Here is a 14,668-nt window from a genome sequence, read left to right on the forward strand (position 1 = left end):
ATGCATGACTTCAAAATATTATATACTTCGGGGACAGATTTCCCTGAGAGCCTGAGTGATCATTCGTTAATTTCTTAAATTCTGAAGGTAAGATCCACGTTTGGAATGTGTATAATGATGAAAGCAAGATCACTGTCACACTTGAAGATTGTAAGATTGAAGATTGTAAGATACATGAAGGCATCATTTTAAACATGGAAACAACGGTAACAAAAAATCAAGAAAAACTTGCAGAGGTTCAATGCAAACATTTAATTGCTTTTTCAAGTAAAAAAAAAAATACAATAACCTTCATACTTGAGGCAAATACTGAATATCCTCGCAACAAGATAGTATGAAGCGGGTAACTGGCAATTGGAGCCAGTAGTTTACTTGGTGATCCTAGGGGCAAAAGAATCAGCAATCCAGAAAGGAAGGGTAAAACAGTAAATCCAGAGGGGAAATAACCACAGGATATACGTTTCAAGAATAATAAAGAATAAACAGAAAAATTGCATTGCAAGTTTCAACAGCTCCTTCCCACCAAGATCCACGTAACTACATTCACCTTGGACTTAGTGGCAAATTTACTTAACATCATCTTTTATGTTTTGCTGTAGAAGAACTACAATCACATTTTCTAATGATTTCAACCCATCACAACTTCGAACATAATTGCATCTTCTATTTTAGAAGATATCAGGAAAAGGAGGGGAAAGGAAAGGAATTTTGGGGTTAGGAGAGGAGGGAAGAAAATTGATATCTAGCCAGCTCCCTGGAGAATGATAACAAGCTGCTTCCAAATGGATTCTGCAATAGCCATTTCAGGAACATTCTATAACATAGCAGGTGCTGCAGATTGAAGGACATTTCAAATGCAAAACTCGACATAGCCTCCGCCTAGCTCATTGGTGGGAATGGAAAAGGAATCTTCTCCAACAGCAACCCAAGAACTTCACCAAGCAAATACATTTCTTCCTGGGATCATCTTTATGCATAGTACATGTACAAGCTGTTTGCGGCAGCACAGGCAATGGAATTTTCAGTAGGATGCCATGCTAAGTGCAACAACTTTGTCGAGAAATCAAAAGAATTTCCATTTGCATCAACTCCTGGGCCTTCTGCTCCTGCTATCGAGTGATCTCCAGATTAATATAATAAAAACAAGTTGTTAAGATGACAAAAGAACATGGAAAGGGGTGCAATGTAGGGAGGAAGGAAGAAGAGGCAAAGTGAAAGCACTGACCCCGTCTTACAACACGTGTTATGCTGCTTAGGGATCTTGAAGGCCTTGAAGGGGTCTGGACTTGTCTCCTAATATAATTCATGATTTATAAGATGTCCCATCTCAACTATCAAAATCATTACTCTCAATCTCATTCATATATCAAACAGAAACTACCTCATTGGATTTTTGCTGGCTTCCAAAGTTGTTGCCTCAGTACTTTCTAGGTTACAACCAAATACCCGAAACAGATTGCTGGGGACATGAAAAAAATACCAAACTAAGGCACATGGAATTGTGGTTTCAATAACAATAATACAATGACCAAATATGAGGACAAAAAAAACCACTGACCTGTAGGAGCCTGTCGCAACTCGCAATCCATCACCACTCAAACAACACTCGAATTTATCAAAGATTGAATCGTTTTCATATAAATCACACAACTGGGTAAATTCAAAGAATATAATTAGAATGGACACAACCTAACAAAGAAAATTCCCTGGTCCGATTTTGTCTAAAGAAAGGAATCTCACCTTTGGTCTTAAATGTTCATGAACTTGGAAGGTTGCAACTGGACCAGAATCCATATTGATATCCCACAACTATTATAAAGAAAATAGACAACTGAGAATCATGAAATTGAAATTGCTACTTAACTTCAAGTACATGCATGCATATCTTCTTTAGGTGCCATGAAAACAAAATCAACTTAAATACTAGATTGTAGTTTTTTGAAACATCAGCACAAAGCAGAACCAGAAGTAATAGTTGCTTGAGAAATCTTTTCAAGAAAATAGAAAACTGAGGCAGATTGTTTTTACCAGCGGACTGTTTTCTTGGAAGACTTAGTTTCTAAATTTACCAAGTTTAGAAAAATTAGTTCTCCATTTTACTACTAATTCTCATATTTCAATCGGCAAATATAGTTTACCAAACATTTTGCAATTATGAAAAAGAGAAATTCTTATTTCAACAGTCAAATACATTTTTCGAACAGATGAATTAAAAGAAACACAGAGCAAATTAGTCTTGAAGTAAACACAACCTATAAAGTGCTCATGCACTCCATAGATGCAAAATTAACAAATCAACTAGAATAAAAATTTGGATAAGCTGCACATCACAAATAAAACTTAAAACAAATTTTACACGAACAGACAAAAGGGCAAGAGTTGTAAATCTATTAAACTTCTAAGTCAATTATTTCATGTCTATTTGTGTAAAATTTGTAACTTTCATTCCTTGTAGTTATTTTTGTTTTAAAAATATCTGAAAGTCACAAACTAACATGGCACACATCATCAATCCAAACTCTTGCCATCATCCAGTAGTTTGCATTTCTATAAGTTCGTATAAGGTAAGCCTGACGTTGTTCTTTGCCCAAAATGGCTTCAAGGGAAACAAAGTACTAGTGTTGACCAGCTAGCAAAAGTGCTTAGGTTTTTGCTTAGATGCTTATTGTAATATAAAATATCATGAAGCACTCAATTTCCCTGAGCCAATTACTTATCATGAAATTTCATACAGAACTCATTTTCCCTGAATCATCTCATCTTGACACCATAGCATAAATTGAAACACTTGATCAAGTAAAGAAAGAAAAAAAAACAGAATACCAACATTCTTTTTACCTTTATGGTTTTCAGATTAAGAGCACGAGGAGTCCTATTATGTACTTACTGTCCAATGTCTTGGAACCTTGTTACAGACATAACCTCCTGGTTCTTGCTTCCCACAACAGGTCATAGATAAAACAAATTTGCAGGAAAAGTCAAATTCTATCTCTAGACATTTTGCCTGATGAATTTGCATTTGTTGGAATCATATTGTTTGGACATCCTATGGATTGCAAAGATGGACATTTCTTCTATGCTTATAAGCCACAACATAGCATGCTTAGGAGGCCAGTTTTATGTAACAAACCTTGACTCCTATGAATATATGTATCCAAAAGACTTGCAGCAAATTCAATGAAAAATTATGAACCAAAATCTTTGTAATTATATAAGCCCAAACCTTAAGAGTCATGTAATCACGACTGAGTATATGTCTTCCATCCCTTGCAAATTTAATATCAGAGATTGAGGCAATTATTTCTGTAAAAAATGATCTCGAGCCTGGTGCCTCTGGTTCCTCAAACCTGTATGCAGAGGATGTTACTGGTGGGCTGTTTATAGTACTGGAAGTAAATGCACGATATAAAATAACACTTACAATTTGGCATGAGAGTCGCACAAAGCTGATTGTCGCAAATCAATGAGTCGGATTGAGCCTTTTGAGCTGCTGTATGCTAACGTATTGCAATGGCCGGGGTGGAATTCTGCTGATGTTATAACCTCTGCAGGGATAGGTGTACAGGTTGAGACCTCAAAAGAATATAGGTAATACAGATGCTTAGCAGTTGAAATAATCAATTACCCAACCAAAGGGGGGACAGAGGATGGCAAACATTGTCCAGTATCTATTCAGAAATTCATATGGGAAGGCAAAGGACAGTATTGAAAAAACAGTTCATGTGCACCAGGAAAACCAACTGAATTCCAAAAGGTGAAATATACAAAGCCAGAATCCTCAAAATTTGATCACAAGTGCATTAATGCTTAAATTTACATCCTTAATACAATCAGCATCAGTGAACAAAGAGCTTACCAGTAAGATCCTCCATATTTGCAGGTTTGACATCAACAATATTGAAACTTTGATTGCTAATTTCCAAATTCCAAAGATTTATTCGTAGGTCATCGGCGGATATAAAAGTTTCACCATCACTGGAATATATGACACAGGATGGAAAGATTAGAGAAATTTCAATAAAATCATAACAGTATCAGACAAGCTTGAACAAACAAGAGATGCTAGTCTAGTGACAATAATCTTTCATTATGTGTTCCATATAGAAGCAATGAGCAAAACTAGCATGTCTAGAAACCCTCAATATGCAATGTCTAGCACAACAGATCCAAAGATAATGCAAAGAACAAGCCAATACCATCCGATTTGCATGCACAGTGCAATTTTGTTCTTCAAAAAGGACAAATTGAACAAATGAAGAAGGCAAGATAAAATTGAGTAAGAAAAAAACTAAGGTCAGTGACTATAGAGACACTTAAACTCAATAAAATTTATGGCTCAAATGTTTGCTGTTTTAACGTGTGAGATTTTTAGCTTGCCACTTTAAGAAATAAAAAACAACTTTACAAGCCTGGAGAAGAGTTCCTAGAATCTTCAATCATTCCATTTTGAGGCAGCTGTAATGGGATAGAATAATGGTTTTCATTTCTTTTATGAGATATCAGGCGGCTTAGAATGATTTCTTTTGGCTATATTCAGAAAAGATTGAGTGCAATCTCATCCTGAGTTTTCTTTATTTTGTTTCTTCAACTTCAGGGGACAAGATGTGCTCCTGCTTGTTCCTCTTTGCTATTCTCTTTCTTATATTGTCTATCTTGAGAATTAGGACAGGCCAAAACATGGTTCTTTTCATTTGTAGAAACATTCCAAATAAAAAATAAGAAGCACAAAATCTTATCATCTCTGTCTTCCTCCCCAATTTTAAAGCCCATGGGACTCAATAACATTACAAAAGAGCACCTTAGAAACAAACCATGCTACAAGCACATAGCAATAAAATATACAACACAACATCAGTGGCAATGCTGCTCTTTTATCACAATGTCAGTTTTTCTGAAGAAAACAATCATGAATGCCAAGTAGTAGTGACAGATTTCCATCATCAACCAAAAAAAAAGGAAAAATTGCAACGTACATCTGTAGACTGTTTTAAAGTCTAACCATTGTCCAAGAATGAACCCAAGAACTAAACAATAATGAAAACCTTAAAAGAACAAAACTAATGAAAAACAGATGCAACTACAAGCTCGAAACAACCACAAAAGAAAAGGAATGACCTGTTGTTTGAAATTGAATTAATATGATAATCATGAGCATGAGCATATACCCTTCGACAACTAGCCATCAAGCTTGTCTCATCGCACGTCACCTAAGAGTTAGATCCACAAAAGATAATGCAAGCAGTTCAAATAACAAATCAACCTCATCAAAAAACAACTGTTTCCATTTATCAACACCACCCACACCCACCCCCCACCCCCCACCCCTAAAAAGGAAAATAAAAGACTTCCAGAATTTGATTCATACCTCATATATCTAGCATTAAAAAAAGAAGAAAAAAAAAACACAAATAGAGGGTGCAAAGGGAAACCAAATTACTCATTATTTGTTTTAGTAACCATAGCATCAAACGCTACACCAGTAACATAGAAAGGTTACAAAATCAATTGAAAGCATTGTTCCTTGAACAAGGAGGCCTTTAAAAAATGCACTACTGCATATGAGGGTGAGTGAAAAGTGGAGATAAGAGAAAATTCTTTCAGAGTGTTTGGTTGCTTTAAATTTCATTTGGTGACTTATTCAGCTGTTAAGCGATCCAGTTGTTGGGATTTCCTTCTGTTTTTTGAGCTCTTGCATTATGGATTTTGGTTATAATTGAACAACAGTCTGTTTCGTAAGATGACAAGCTTTTTTTTGTATGGCCTGTTCCATTGTGTTATCATCTTTCCATTTTAATGTAAGGCCTATTATTTCTTTTCCATCCAGTGATTTTTCATGGATGGCCCTTTCCTATGGTACATTTGAATGGAGAGAAAAACAAGGCTTGACTTCCAAGAGTACATTAGCAAATCAATTGATGACGTTTTTAAATAGCAAAAGATTCTGTAGTCATAAAGTTACATTGGAGGAATCAATTCAAGGAAAATTGTACTTCATACTCTTTCAGACATGAGCACGTCTATTTTGGATAAAAAAAAAAAAATGTTAAAACTGGAGTTAGTTTTACTTATTTCAAAAACATAACCAATTCACAAAAGGAAAAGGAAAAGAAATGGAATGGTTTAAGTACAACTACCACTGGTAAACGCAATGATGGAAAGCCCCCAGGAGGAATGCTGAAGTCATTGCTTGGTAAATCGTACTTGTCTCCTCCATTTGCAAGATATTGTTTACCAATACTTGAATTGCTTGAACTGGCAATGCTACCATTTCCTATAGCTTTAGAAGGGTCCACATTCATTTCAGAAATTTTCTTCACCTTCTTCTCTTGGACCTGTCCAATTCTCATAAAGAAATATCAAAAAAATAAGTGGGCTTAAAATGTAGCTACCATGGACCAAAAAATCAATAATAATATCACTTGAAGCAGTCAGGACAAGGAGTTGATATATGAGGTGTTCTGCTTTTGATAAACCTAGACATTATGATTTTTTAGATACACCTAGATAATTTGATTATAAGATACACCTAGACATTATGAGTATAAGCCCACATTTGAGCACAGATAATAAAATTCATCCTGCATATATTTCTGGGGATGCATGCTACGCATTCAACCTCTCTAAAACACTACTATGCATTCAAGCTCTTTTGAACACATTCTGACTAATTACAGGGCCAGTGATATAGCTCTTTGTTATGCACTAAGTTGCAGTGTTTCTGTAAAGCAGCAAATCAGTAACATCCTGTATGCTTTTGACACACCAAGTAAACACCATAACATGCTATACACAGTTTCATTTACATACCTCTCATTTAAACTATGACTAGATCCTTGTAGGCAAGACTATTTGATTGGACAAATTCAAAGACAGAAAAAAACCTAATTAAGATTTTTGATCAAAAATGGCCTCGAAGAAGATCAATAAGAAAATGATTATATTTATTCCCATTTTTATGCCATGTGAACAGAAGCATGCTGGCCACTGACCAGGTAGCATAATAACAAACTAGGTAGTTGAAGCTCACTAGCAGACATGATAAATGAAAAGTATTTAGCCTTTCATCATGCTTCAAGATAACATTCCTTTCCTACCTTCCAATATTTGATGGTTTTATCATTAGTAGATAGGAGAAAAAGAGCACCATTGGTTGTTTGGCACCATCTGATTTTGTTAATTTTCTCCTCTATTTCCAAACTCTTGAGATAGTCAAACTGAAAAAAGAAATGAACATGCAAGTGTGAATGTTAGAAGCTTGGTAAGCCAAAATGCATCTGAAATCAGACCAGGAATAAATGACAGAAATGAAGACCTCAGGTTCATGGCTCTGAAATTCTGTTTTATATCGAAACTCAGGATGCCTACTAATTGGGTAACCCATCCTCTCCAGATCCCTTCTGGATCCACCATGCTACACATTACAGAACAGGTTTGTCATAATACTGCCACTAACATGACAATAATCCACTAACAAGAAACTATTAGCAAAAATATCAATATTGCATTTTGCTAACAAAGCTAGAATAGGAAGAAAGAGCATACATCCTTAGTGTCAGTTCTCTCAAAGAGAACCACACGGCCTCCACGGTCACCAGTAGCAAGATGATCACCACTTCTATCAAATTCAATAGCTGAAATTATATCAACTGCAGAAAGAAACACAATAAGATTAAGGAATTTTATTATATGTTCTGCCATACAGTTGCAAATAATATTATTGTAGCACAAACGAAATATACGAACTTGTTGAAAAGCATAGCAAACAAATAAATAAACACATAAACAAATAACATATACAGCGTGAAAATAAGAACAGTACAAACCAAAACATCATTATCAGTGATTCCTAAACAAAGAAAGAAGCTACTGGCTCTCAATGAGCAGCACATTGTGAGAGTATCCAATAGGACACCAACACAGCTCCTACAACAGAATGTCCTTTGCACTTGCTGGAGATACATAGTAAGGTAAGCAGGGTCTTGCATAAACAAAATATAATCTAGTAAACAGTTTGCTCTTTTCTCCCACATGATGCTGGATCTTTAGCAAAAAGTCATTTTTTACAGATACTGATTACCGAACTCAAGATTCCACTATATACAGTTGTACTTGCCAACCAAACAAGCAGCCATTCTACTTCCCTGTGCACCAATAAAAAAAAGATTTGCCAGGGCAAAACAATCAAATACTCAGTTTCATAGCAGTGATGGCACAATTCTGCAACCCCACCCTTCTTGAACCAAAAGAAGACTTTCAAGATAAGTTTCTCGATAAAAATCTTGTCTGATATCCACAACTATCCTTTCCAAATGAAAGAAAATAGCTTCAAAGAACACTCTGTACTACAATCCTCCTAGAGAAATTATAACAATCTTTTCCAAATGAAAGAATGCAACTTCTAATGCCACTCTGTACCAGAATCCTCCTAGAGAAATTATAGTGATTCCTTTCATGTAGAAATATATACTTTCAGCAACAAATAGTCAGCATATGTCCATACACCCACAGAACAGAGCAAAACTTTATGTCCCTTGTTTTAAATATTATGGATATTCACTCCTATCTATCTAGAGATTCAATCTTCTACCATCAAGTCCTCGATAGAAGAAACCAACGAATGGAAGCATTCATTTCTCAAGGTCACTCTTTACCCAACCACCTCAAAGTCATAGACCTTGGCATCTCAACTACTGGCACAGTTTCAGCACTTACTACTTGTCACTATGTTTATTCATATTAATCCATCATCTCATCTGCAATGTTGTAAGTTTTAGATGTGCAACCTTCAGGAAAAATATTGCACTGTTCAAAGCTACAGTTTATGCATAGATGCAGGTCTAGACTGTGCCAGATGTTATTTCCCAAAATACTGCTCCAACAGAAACATAAGTGGATCGTTCCTTCATTTCTTCTTTAGTTTAAATAACTTCTTATAATCCTTCTTCATGTTCACAGTTTTCATTCCACTTCAGTAACTAATGGGACACAGCATCCCTTCAACTTACCTCTTTCCATACCCTCTCAAAGCTTTAAAAATACATGCATGTCCCTTTTTTCTGGAATGCCACCTACCTCACCATCCTCATTTTGGATCCAAATAAAGTAACTCTTTATGTTGTATATCTATAGATAAACCACCAATGACATTTCTTCCATGGGGTTTCTTTATTGAAACCCTCCTCCAAGTCGGAGAAACCTCTCATTTAATTTACACAAGTTTGGAAATGATGCAGAAAAAACCATTTGGTTGATTTTCAAACCAATATAAATCAAGCAACATCCAGAGATATAGACAAGGAAAAAATAAAAGTAAAACTCTAAAGCTCTACTCAACTCGAAAGAAGTTTCTCCTATTCTCCGTGTGCATTGTTCTTGAACAACGAATAACAAGAAAAATAGAACAAAACTTAGGTCTCCCACTGAACCTGCCCTACCCTAATCACTTATATACATATGAAAAATGTATTCAACTATAAACCGAAGAAAAACTAATTATCCACAGAAACACAAACAAGTCTAATTACACTTCACTAAATCAAACATATCAACTACGTAACAAACTCCAAACTACTGATTGGTTATACAAAATCATTAAGATCCAAACTATAGCCATCAAGTTCAAGTAATCTGCAACTTAAATAAAACACCCATTGCATGCAACATCATAAAAATTAAATTAAAAAAAAAAAAAAAAAACCACTCTCCACTCACTCACCAAGCTCTCACTAGAACACTGCTGCTGCTACTACTTGATTAATTAATTACTGTATCAAAAAAAAAATATGGGAGTAACTCGTTCAAATCAAAACACAAAATACTGATTAAGCCACAAACCAAAACACAATATCTGATCCGGCACAATCGATTTCGGATCCAAAACCCAAAAACCAACCCTAATTTGCAAAACCCATATCGAATATCAAGTGGATCCAAATGAATAACATGTTACCTTCTTGCACTTCTTCACCGGCGGTTCGTTCACCGAAGACCTGAGAGAATTTCCACTCCAGAGGCTGTGGTGGAACATGCGGAGCTTCAGCAACTTCATCTCCACCGTTCATTTTGTTTTGACGATCAGATATCAAATGTCAGGCCCAGATTAAATCTCAAACTCAATCAAACCAATGAATCAGTAAGTCAGTGAGTCAATTAAGAAAGATCGCATCTTTCTTTCAGCTTAATATCAGAAACCCACCAAAGCCCATCCTCAACATTTTCATATCTTAAATGAGAGATATATTGTTATATTATTTATTATTATAATAAAAATAAAAATAATTCAACCATTGAGATTTGAGACAGTTCTCTTCTCTTCTTGCCTTTCTCTTTTGTGTTTTTGGTTTGGTCTTTTTCTTTTCCTTTTTTTTTTTATTTCACTTTGTATTTCTCTAGAGGCCAAATGAGAAAAATAAAATTCCACTTTCTCTCTCTTGGGAAAAAGGAAAACCCGAGAACACAATGTTTACTTAAAAGTAGAAAATGGGGATTTTAATGGTTTTTTCTTCTACATTGTTTTTAAAATTGACTATTGATGAAAAGGAGCATAGACAACAAAACATTTAGTTGTTTAAAAAAATTATTCTCTCATGGTCATTAAACTAAACTTGAATTGATTCGGCTAAAGGATTGGTTTCGAATTACATGGGTTAACTTAGTTAAGAGATCAAATTCTAAGTTATACAAGTTGATTCGAATAAATATAAAAAAATAATTTAGTTAACAAATAATATACAGCTTAATTTAAGCTATTAACAAAATACCAAGTGGTGCAACCTGAACCATATATAAGAAACCATATATCAATATCCATAATTCACAAACTATGAAAACATTATAAGACTCATATTGTGAAACCCAACCCACACAACCTCCATGAATGCTAATGCCTTTCTCTTTCTTATCCACCCACCTTAAAAAACATTTATTAATCAAGCATAAAAATAAAATGGTGCTCTTTTTTTTCTCACTAAAGCTCCCACACACATAGCCTTCATCAAAATCTACTAAGTTAAACCTTACATTATAATTCAAATCTCCACATATCAATACTATCTCTCAATCTCACCCCAAAACACTCACAATTACCAACTAAAAAAACACCAAAGTTGTTTTGTAACCAAGGCAATTGAAAAGAAATCATAGGTAGTGGAGAAATCTAAATCAAAGTCAAAGTTTTCGATGAGTGGAGTTGGGAGAGGAGATAAAGAAGGCAATGGAGTATACAGGCAAATGCAAAGGGAATTTGTGGTGTGGAGTGGAGTGGCAAACAAGATTCAAGAGATAGAGTGGCCTTCTTTTGGGAAGATCTTGAGGATTACAGGTGGTCATTGGAATCATTGTTGGGTTTAGTGTTGTTTTGATTATTGTCAATAATGTTTTGGCTGAGTTGGCTAAAAAAATGTTAAAAAAAGATCGGCTCTCACCCGAGTTATGCCAAATCACCTAAGTTCCAGGTTGACCTAGCAGGTTGTATGGGTTTGACTAAGCCAATTGTACCTTAAGGATGCCTTTCCAATATCTACATGGCAAATTTAATAAATTATCCTAAATATTTGAATACAAAATATAAGAAAATAAGCACATCTATTTAATCACCAATTGAATCCATTAAGTTCCTATAAAACAAATTTCTTTCTTGTAAAAAAAGAAAAAAAAATAAGTATAATTTATACATGAGTGTAAGCATGGAAATACTCAAATAAGAATTTTTAAAATTTTTGGCACTTAATAGAGGTAGAAAATTATTTGAAGACTTAATATAAATTACATATATACTTAAAGGATTTTTTGTTTTTAAGGTTCACTCTTTCATTTTGTTTAATCAATTAATAATATCCTTTGTGGTGATAATGTTAGTGGATAAGTTTTTTTTTTAAGTTTGACAAATAGTTTTGATTGAGTGATGATAATGGAAGAATTCAATATCATTAATTGGTGACTAGGTATTTTGATGAGAATTGGCTATCTACATCAAATGACATATTAAAGGTGTCAATTGGATCAATTATAGGGTCAAGGATTAAAAGATTAAAGTGATATTAAATTGGATTATTCAGAATATTTGGCCCAAGTCAAGCTTTCATATTTCAACAAGGAATGATCAAGTTGTAATTAATGTGATCCATGCAGGAGTTGGACAAGTTTAAGTCGGTTTTAGGTTGTATTTTTCTAATGCACAGTTTTACACTAATACATATAATTTCCAGTCTGACTATTGGATCACGCCAGAAGTTTTCCAGAAGATTCTAAAGGTCTTGTTTTATATAGGGTTAAAATCTTATAGTGATTGAACTTTTAGAAGGCTTTGTAATAAGGTCTAGAAGCTATTGTGCAAAATTTACACTATTTTTCTAATTGATTTAGAATTCTTTTTTCTATTTGGATTAGTACTCTTTTATTAGTTTTTTATCCTTGTTCAATACATTTTTAACTATTATAAAAAAGGTTATTTAGGTTGTGTTTATTTATTTTATTTTTTTGCATACTTTGATTTTATAATAATATTTTATGTGTTTGTGTTGCTCTTACCTATTGACTCTTTATTAACTTATCTTAAACTTATCAAATATCAATTGTCTTTGTGGTGTCCTTTCGTATACTTTTAGTTCATGATTACATATAATTTGTTGGGTTGGGTCTTATTCCAATAACTTTGGTATCTTAGTTCAACTTATCATTGTGTTGAGTTTTTGTTATCCAGGATTTGTTCTTTATTACATATGAGTTCAAGGGTTCTTAACCTCCAAATTCACATAAGTTGGTATCAAAACTAGACTCTAAAATCAGGTTATATCCATTTTTTATTTAAGTTTTCGTGTTATTTGTAGTGTTTTCTTCAATCTAAAAATTACAACTGTATAACACACACATAAAAAAGTTATCTAAATATTATTATTGTCAAATTAAAGAGCTAACTCTTAATTATGAACTCAATAATTAACTTTGTGAGGTTTCAATTGTATGGATGCATAGACAATCATCTTCCTATGCTACATCAAAACACACCCAAGTTCCTTATTAAACACATCATTATGGACTACAAACCCTTCAGATCCTGAAAGAAGGGTTAATATTGGGGTTGTGGTAAGCCTTTTTTCAATTCCTCTAAGCTTTCTTTACAATCCTTAGACCATTCCTACCTAACTTCCTTCCAAGTTAATCGAGTTAGAGAGGTCATTATTGTGGAAAACCCCTCAATAAACCTTTTATAATATCTAGTTAAACCAAAGAAACTGATTAGTACTTAAAAGTATATTTTTATCAAGGTTTTATATCATCATTTTGCACTTGAAGTATCAATAACTCCTTACTAAAGCATGTTTTATAATAACATATCCAATAATATAAGATACATTTAATTTATGGTAAATGTTCATCTTAAATGCAGGGCTATCACATAAATGAAAGGATTGATTGATGAATTTAAATGCTGAAATTGAAAGGACAAATAGAGGGTCAAACTTAGAAAAGAGATGTTGGTGCAGTCCAAACTAGAACACTGTTCGGTAATTGAGTCATATCTGGAGTTGTAGATCTTGGATTTAGGTTTGTTTTATATGGATGGAAAGGTAAGACATAGACCTACAACTTTTATGGGACTTCAAGATTAAAAAAGGTTGTTTTCAAGTTCAAATTATAGCAACAACAGAGAAGTCTGAATCTGTCTTGCAACCTAGACACTGTTTAGTGTTCAACTCATATCTCGAGTTTTAGAAGTCCAAATGGCCTCAAATGTTTTTCCTGGAAAGATAAGACAATTTCCTAGAACTTTCATGAGTATATTTGGTTTCAATTCTAATGTTAGCAATGATATTTTGTTCAAACAAGAAGATAAGGATTTTCACTAAGTCAAGAGTTGGCCACTCATTCAACAATTAGTCATCAAATCAATAGTTTCAAATTTTGACCTATAAAAGAAGGCATTTGCCATGCATGTAGGCATCTTAGTTGTTCAGATTAAGATCATACTTTTTATTTATTTCTTTATATTTTTGTAATGTTTAAGTTTTATTTCATGTTATATTTTTCTTAATCTCTTGTTTATATTTTTCATTTCTTTTACTATACTTATGTTCTTATGTTGTTTATTTATGTTTCTCTTCTTCATTATGTTTAGCTAAGTTTATTATGTCAAGATGAAAATGTTTCACTAATGGTGTTAGAATATGTATAATATAAACTCAACATGGACTTCAATGTTTATATCCAAGAAAGTTTGTTGTTAACATGTCTTATCTTTTTATCTTATTAATTCTTAATACCTTGCTTGTTAAATGGTTAATCTAGATTTGTGTTGTATAACATTTGGCACAACAAATACTTGACACTTTTATAGCCAACCGTATGGTATAACCTACATATGTGTTATGAAAGGAACTTGATTTGTTGTTAACATAAGTTACCATAATGAATTCCTGAAAATATTTAAAAGTATAGTGTAACTAAAATGAGATAATTAATATGATCATGTTAAAAATTTATAATGAACTATTAAAGATAAATCATCTGATGGGAACCTTCTTTGTGTGTGGTTTCCAGTTGATTAATAGAAAGAGTTTATACTATACTTATTTTTAATACAATTAGTGGATCCTCTAACCTTGACAATTGTTTTTATCATTGTTGAATCCTCACATTAATCTTACACCTCAAAATCCTCTTTAACTTA

The 14,668-nt window shown here is 33.5% G+C and overlaps 1 protein-coding gene across 4 annotated transcripts; it reads right to left on the bottom strand.

Annotated features, from left to right (window-relative positions):
• Positions 1-456: 456 nt before the first annotated feature.
• On the bottom strand, positions 457-10,447 carry LOC118030986 (serine/threonine protein phosphatase 2A 55 kDa regulatory subunit B beta isoform). 4 transcript variants are annotated; one of them, XM_035035253.2, is made up of 14 exons: positions 9,950-10,447; positions 7,543-7,646; positions 7,313-7,411; positions 7,095-7,214; positions 6,135-6,332; positions 5,116-5,207; positions 3,857-3,975; positions 3,422-3,545; positions 3,224-3,347; positions 1,741-1,809; positions 1,559-1,650; positions 1,382-1,459; positions 1,226-1,293; positions 457-1,109 (listed from the first exon to the last, which is right to left on the bottom strand). In XM_035035253.2, exons 1-14 carry the CDS (start codon positions 10,059-10,061, stop codon positions 970-972), a joined length of 1,539 nt encoding a protein of 512 aa, XP_034891144.1. In that variant the 5' UTR covers positions 10,062-10,447; the 3' UTR covers positions 457-969. The 4 variants fall into 4 exon arrangements, with proteins under 4 accessions (XP_034891144.1, XP_034891145.1, XP_034891143.1 ...); XM_035035254.2 differs by having other exon boundaries at positions 457-1,106; positions 9,950-10,446; XM_035035252.2 differs by having other exon boundaries at positions 457-1,106; positions 6,132-6,332; positions 9,950-10,446.
• Positions 10,448-14,668: the final 4,221 nt, after the last annotated feature.

Source organism: Populus alba, chromosome 3 (assembly GCF_005239225.2).
Source record: "Populus alba chromosome 3, ASM523922v2, whole genome shotgun sequence".
Lineage (NCBI taxonomy): Eukaryota > Viridiplantae > Streptophyta > Magnoliopsida > Malpighiales > Salicaceae > Populus > Populus alba.

What these genes read in the sequence shown, in the direction of transcription:
- LOC118030986 (XM_035035251.2), bottom strand. Translation starts at nt 10,061, where the DNA reads ATGAACGGTGGAGATGAAGTTGCTGAAGCTCCGCATGTTCCACCACAG. An exon ending in CATTGCGTTTACCAGTGGTA is followed by an intron (nt 5,208 to 6,131) that starts GTTGTACTTAAA and finishes TCTAACTCTTAG; the next exon opens with GTGACGTGCGATGAGACAAG. An exon ending in ATGAACATTTAAGACCAAAG is followed by an intron (nt 1,651 to 1,740) that starts GTGAGATTCCTT and finishes GAATTTACCCAG; the next exon opens with TTGTGTGATTTATATGAAAA.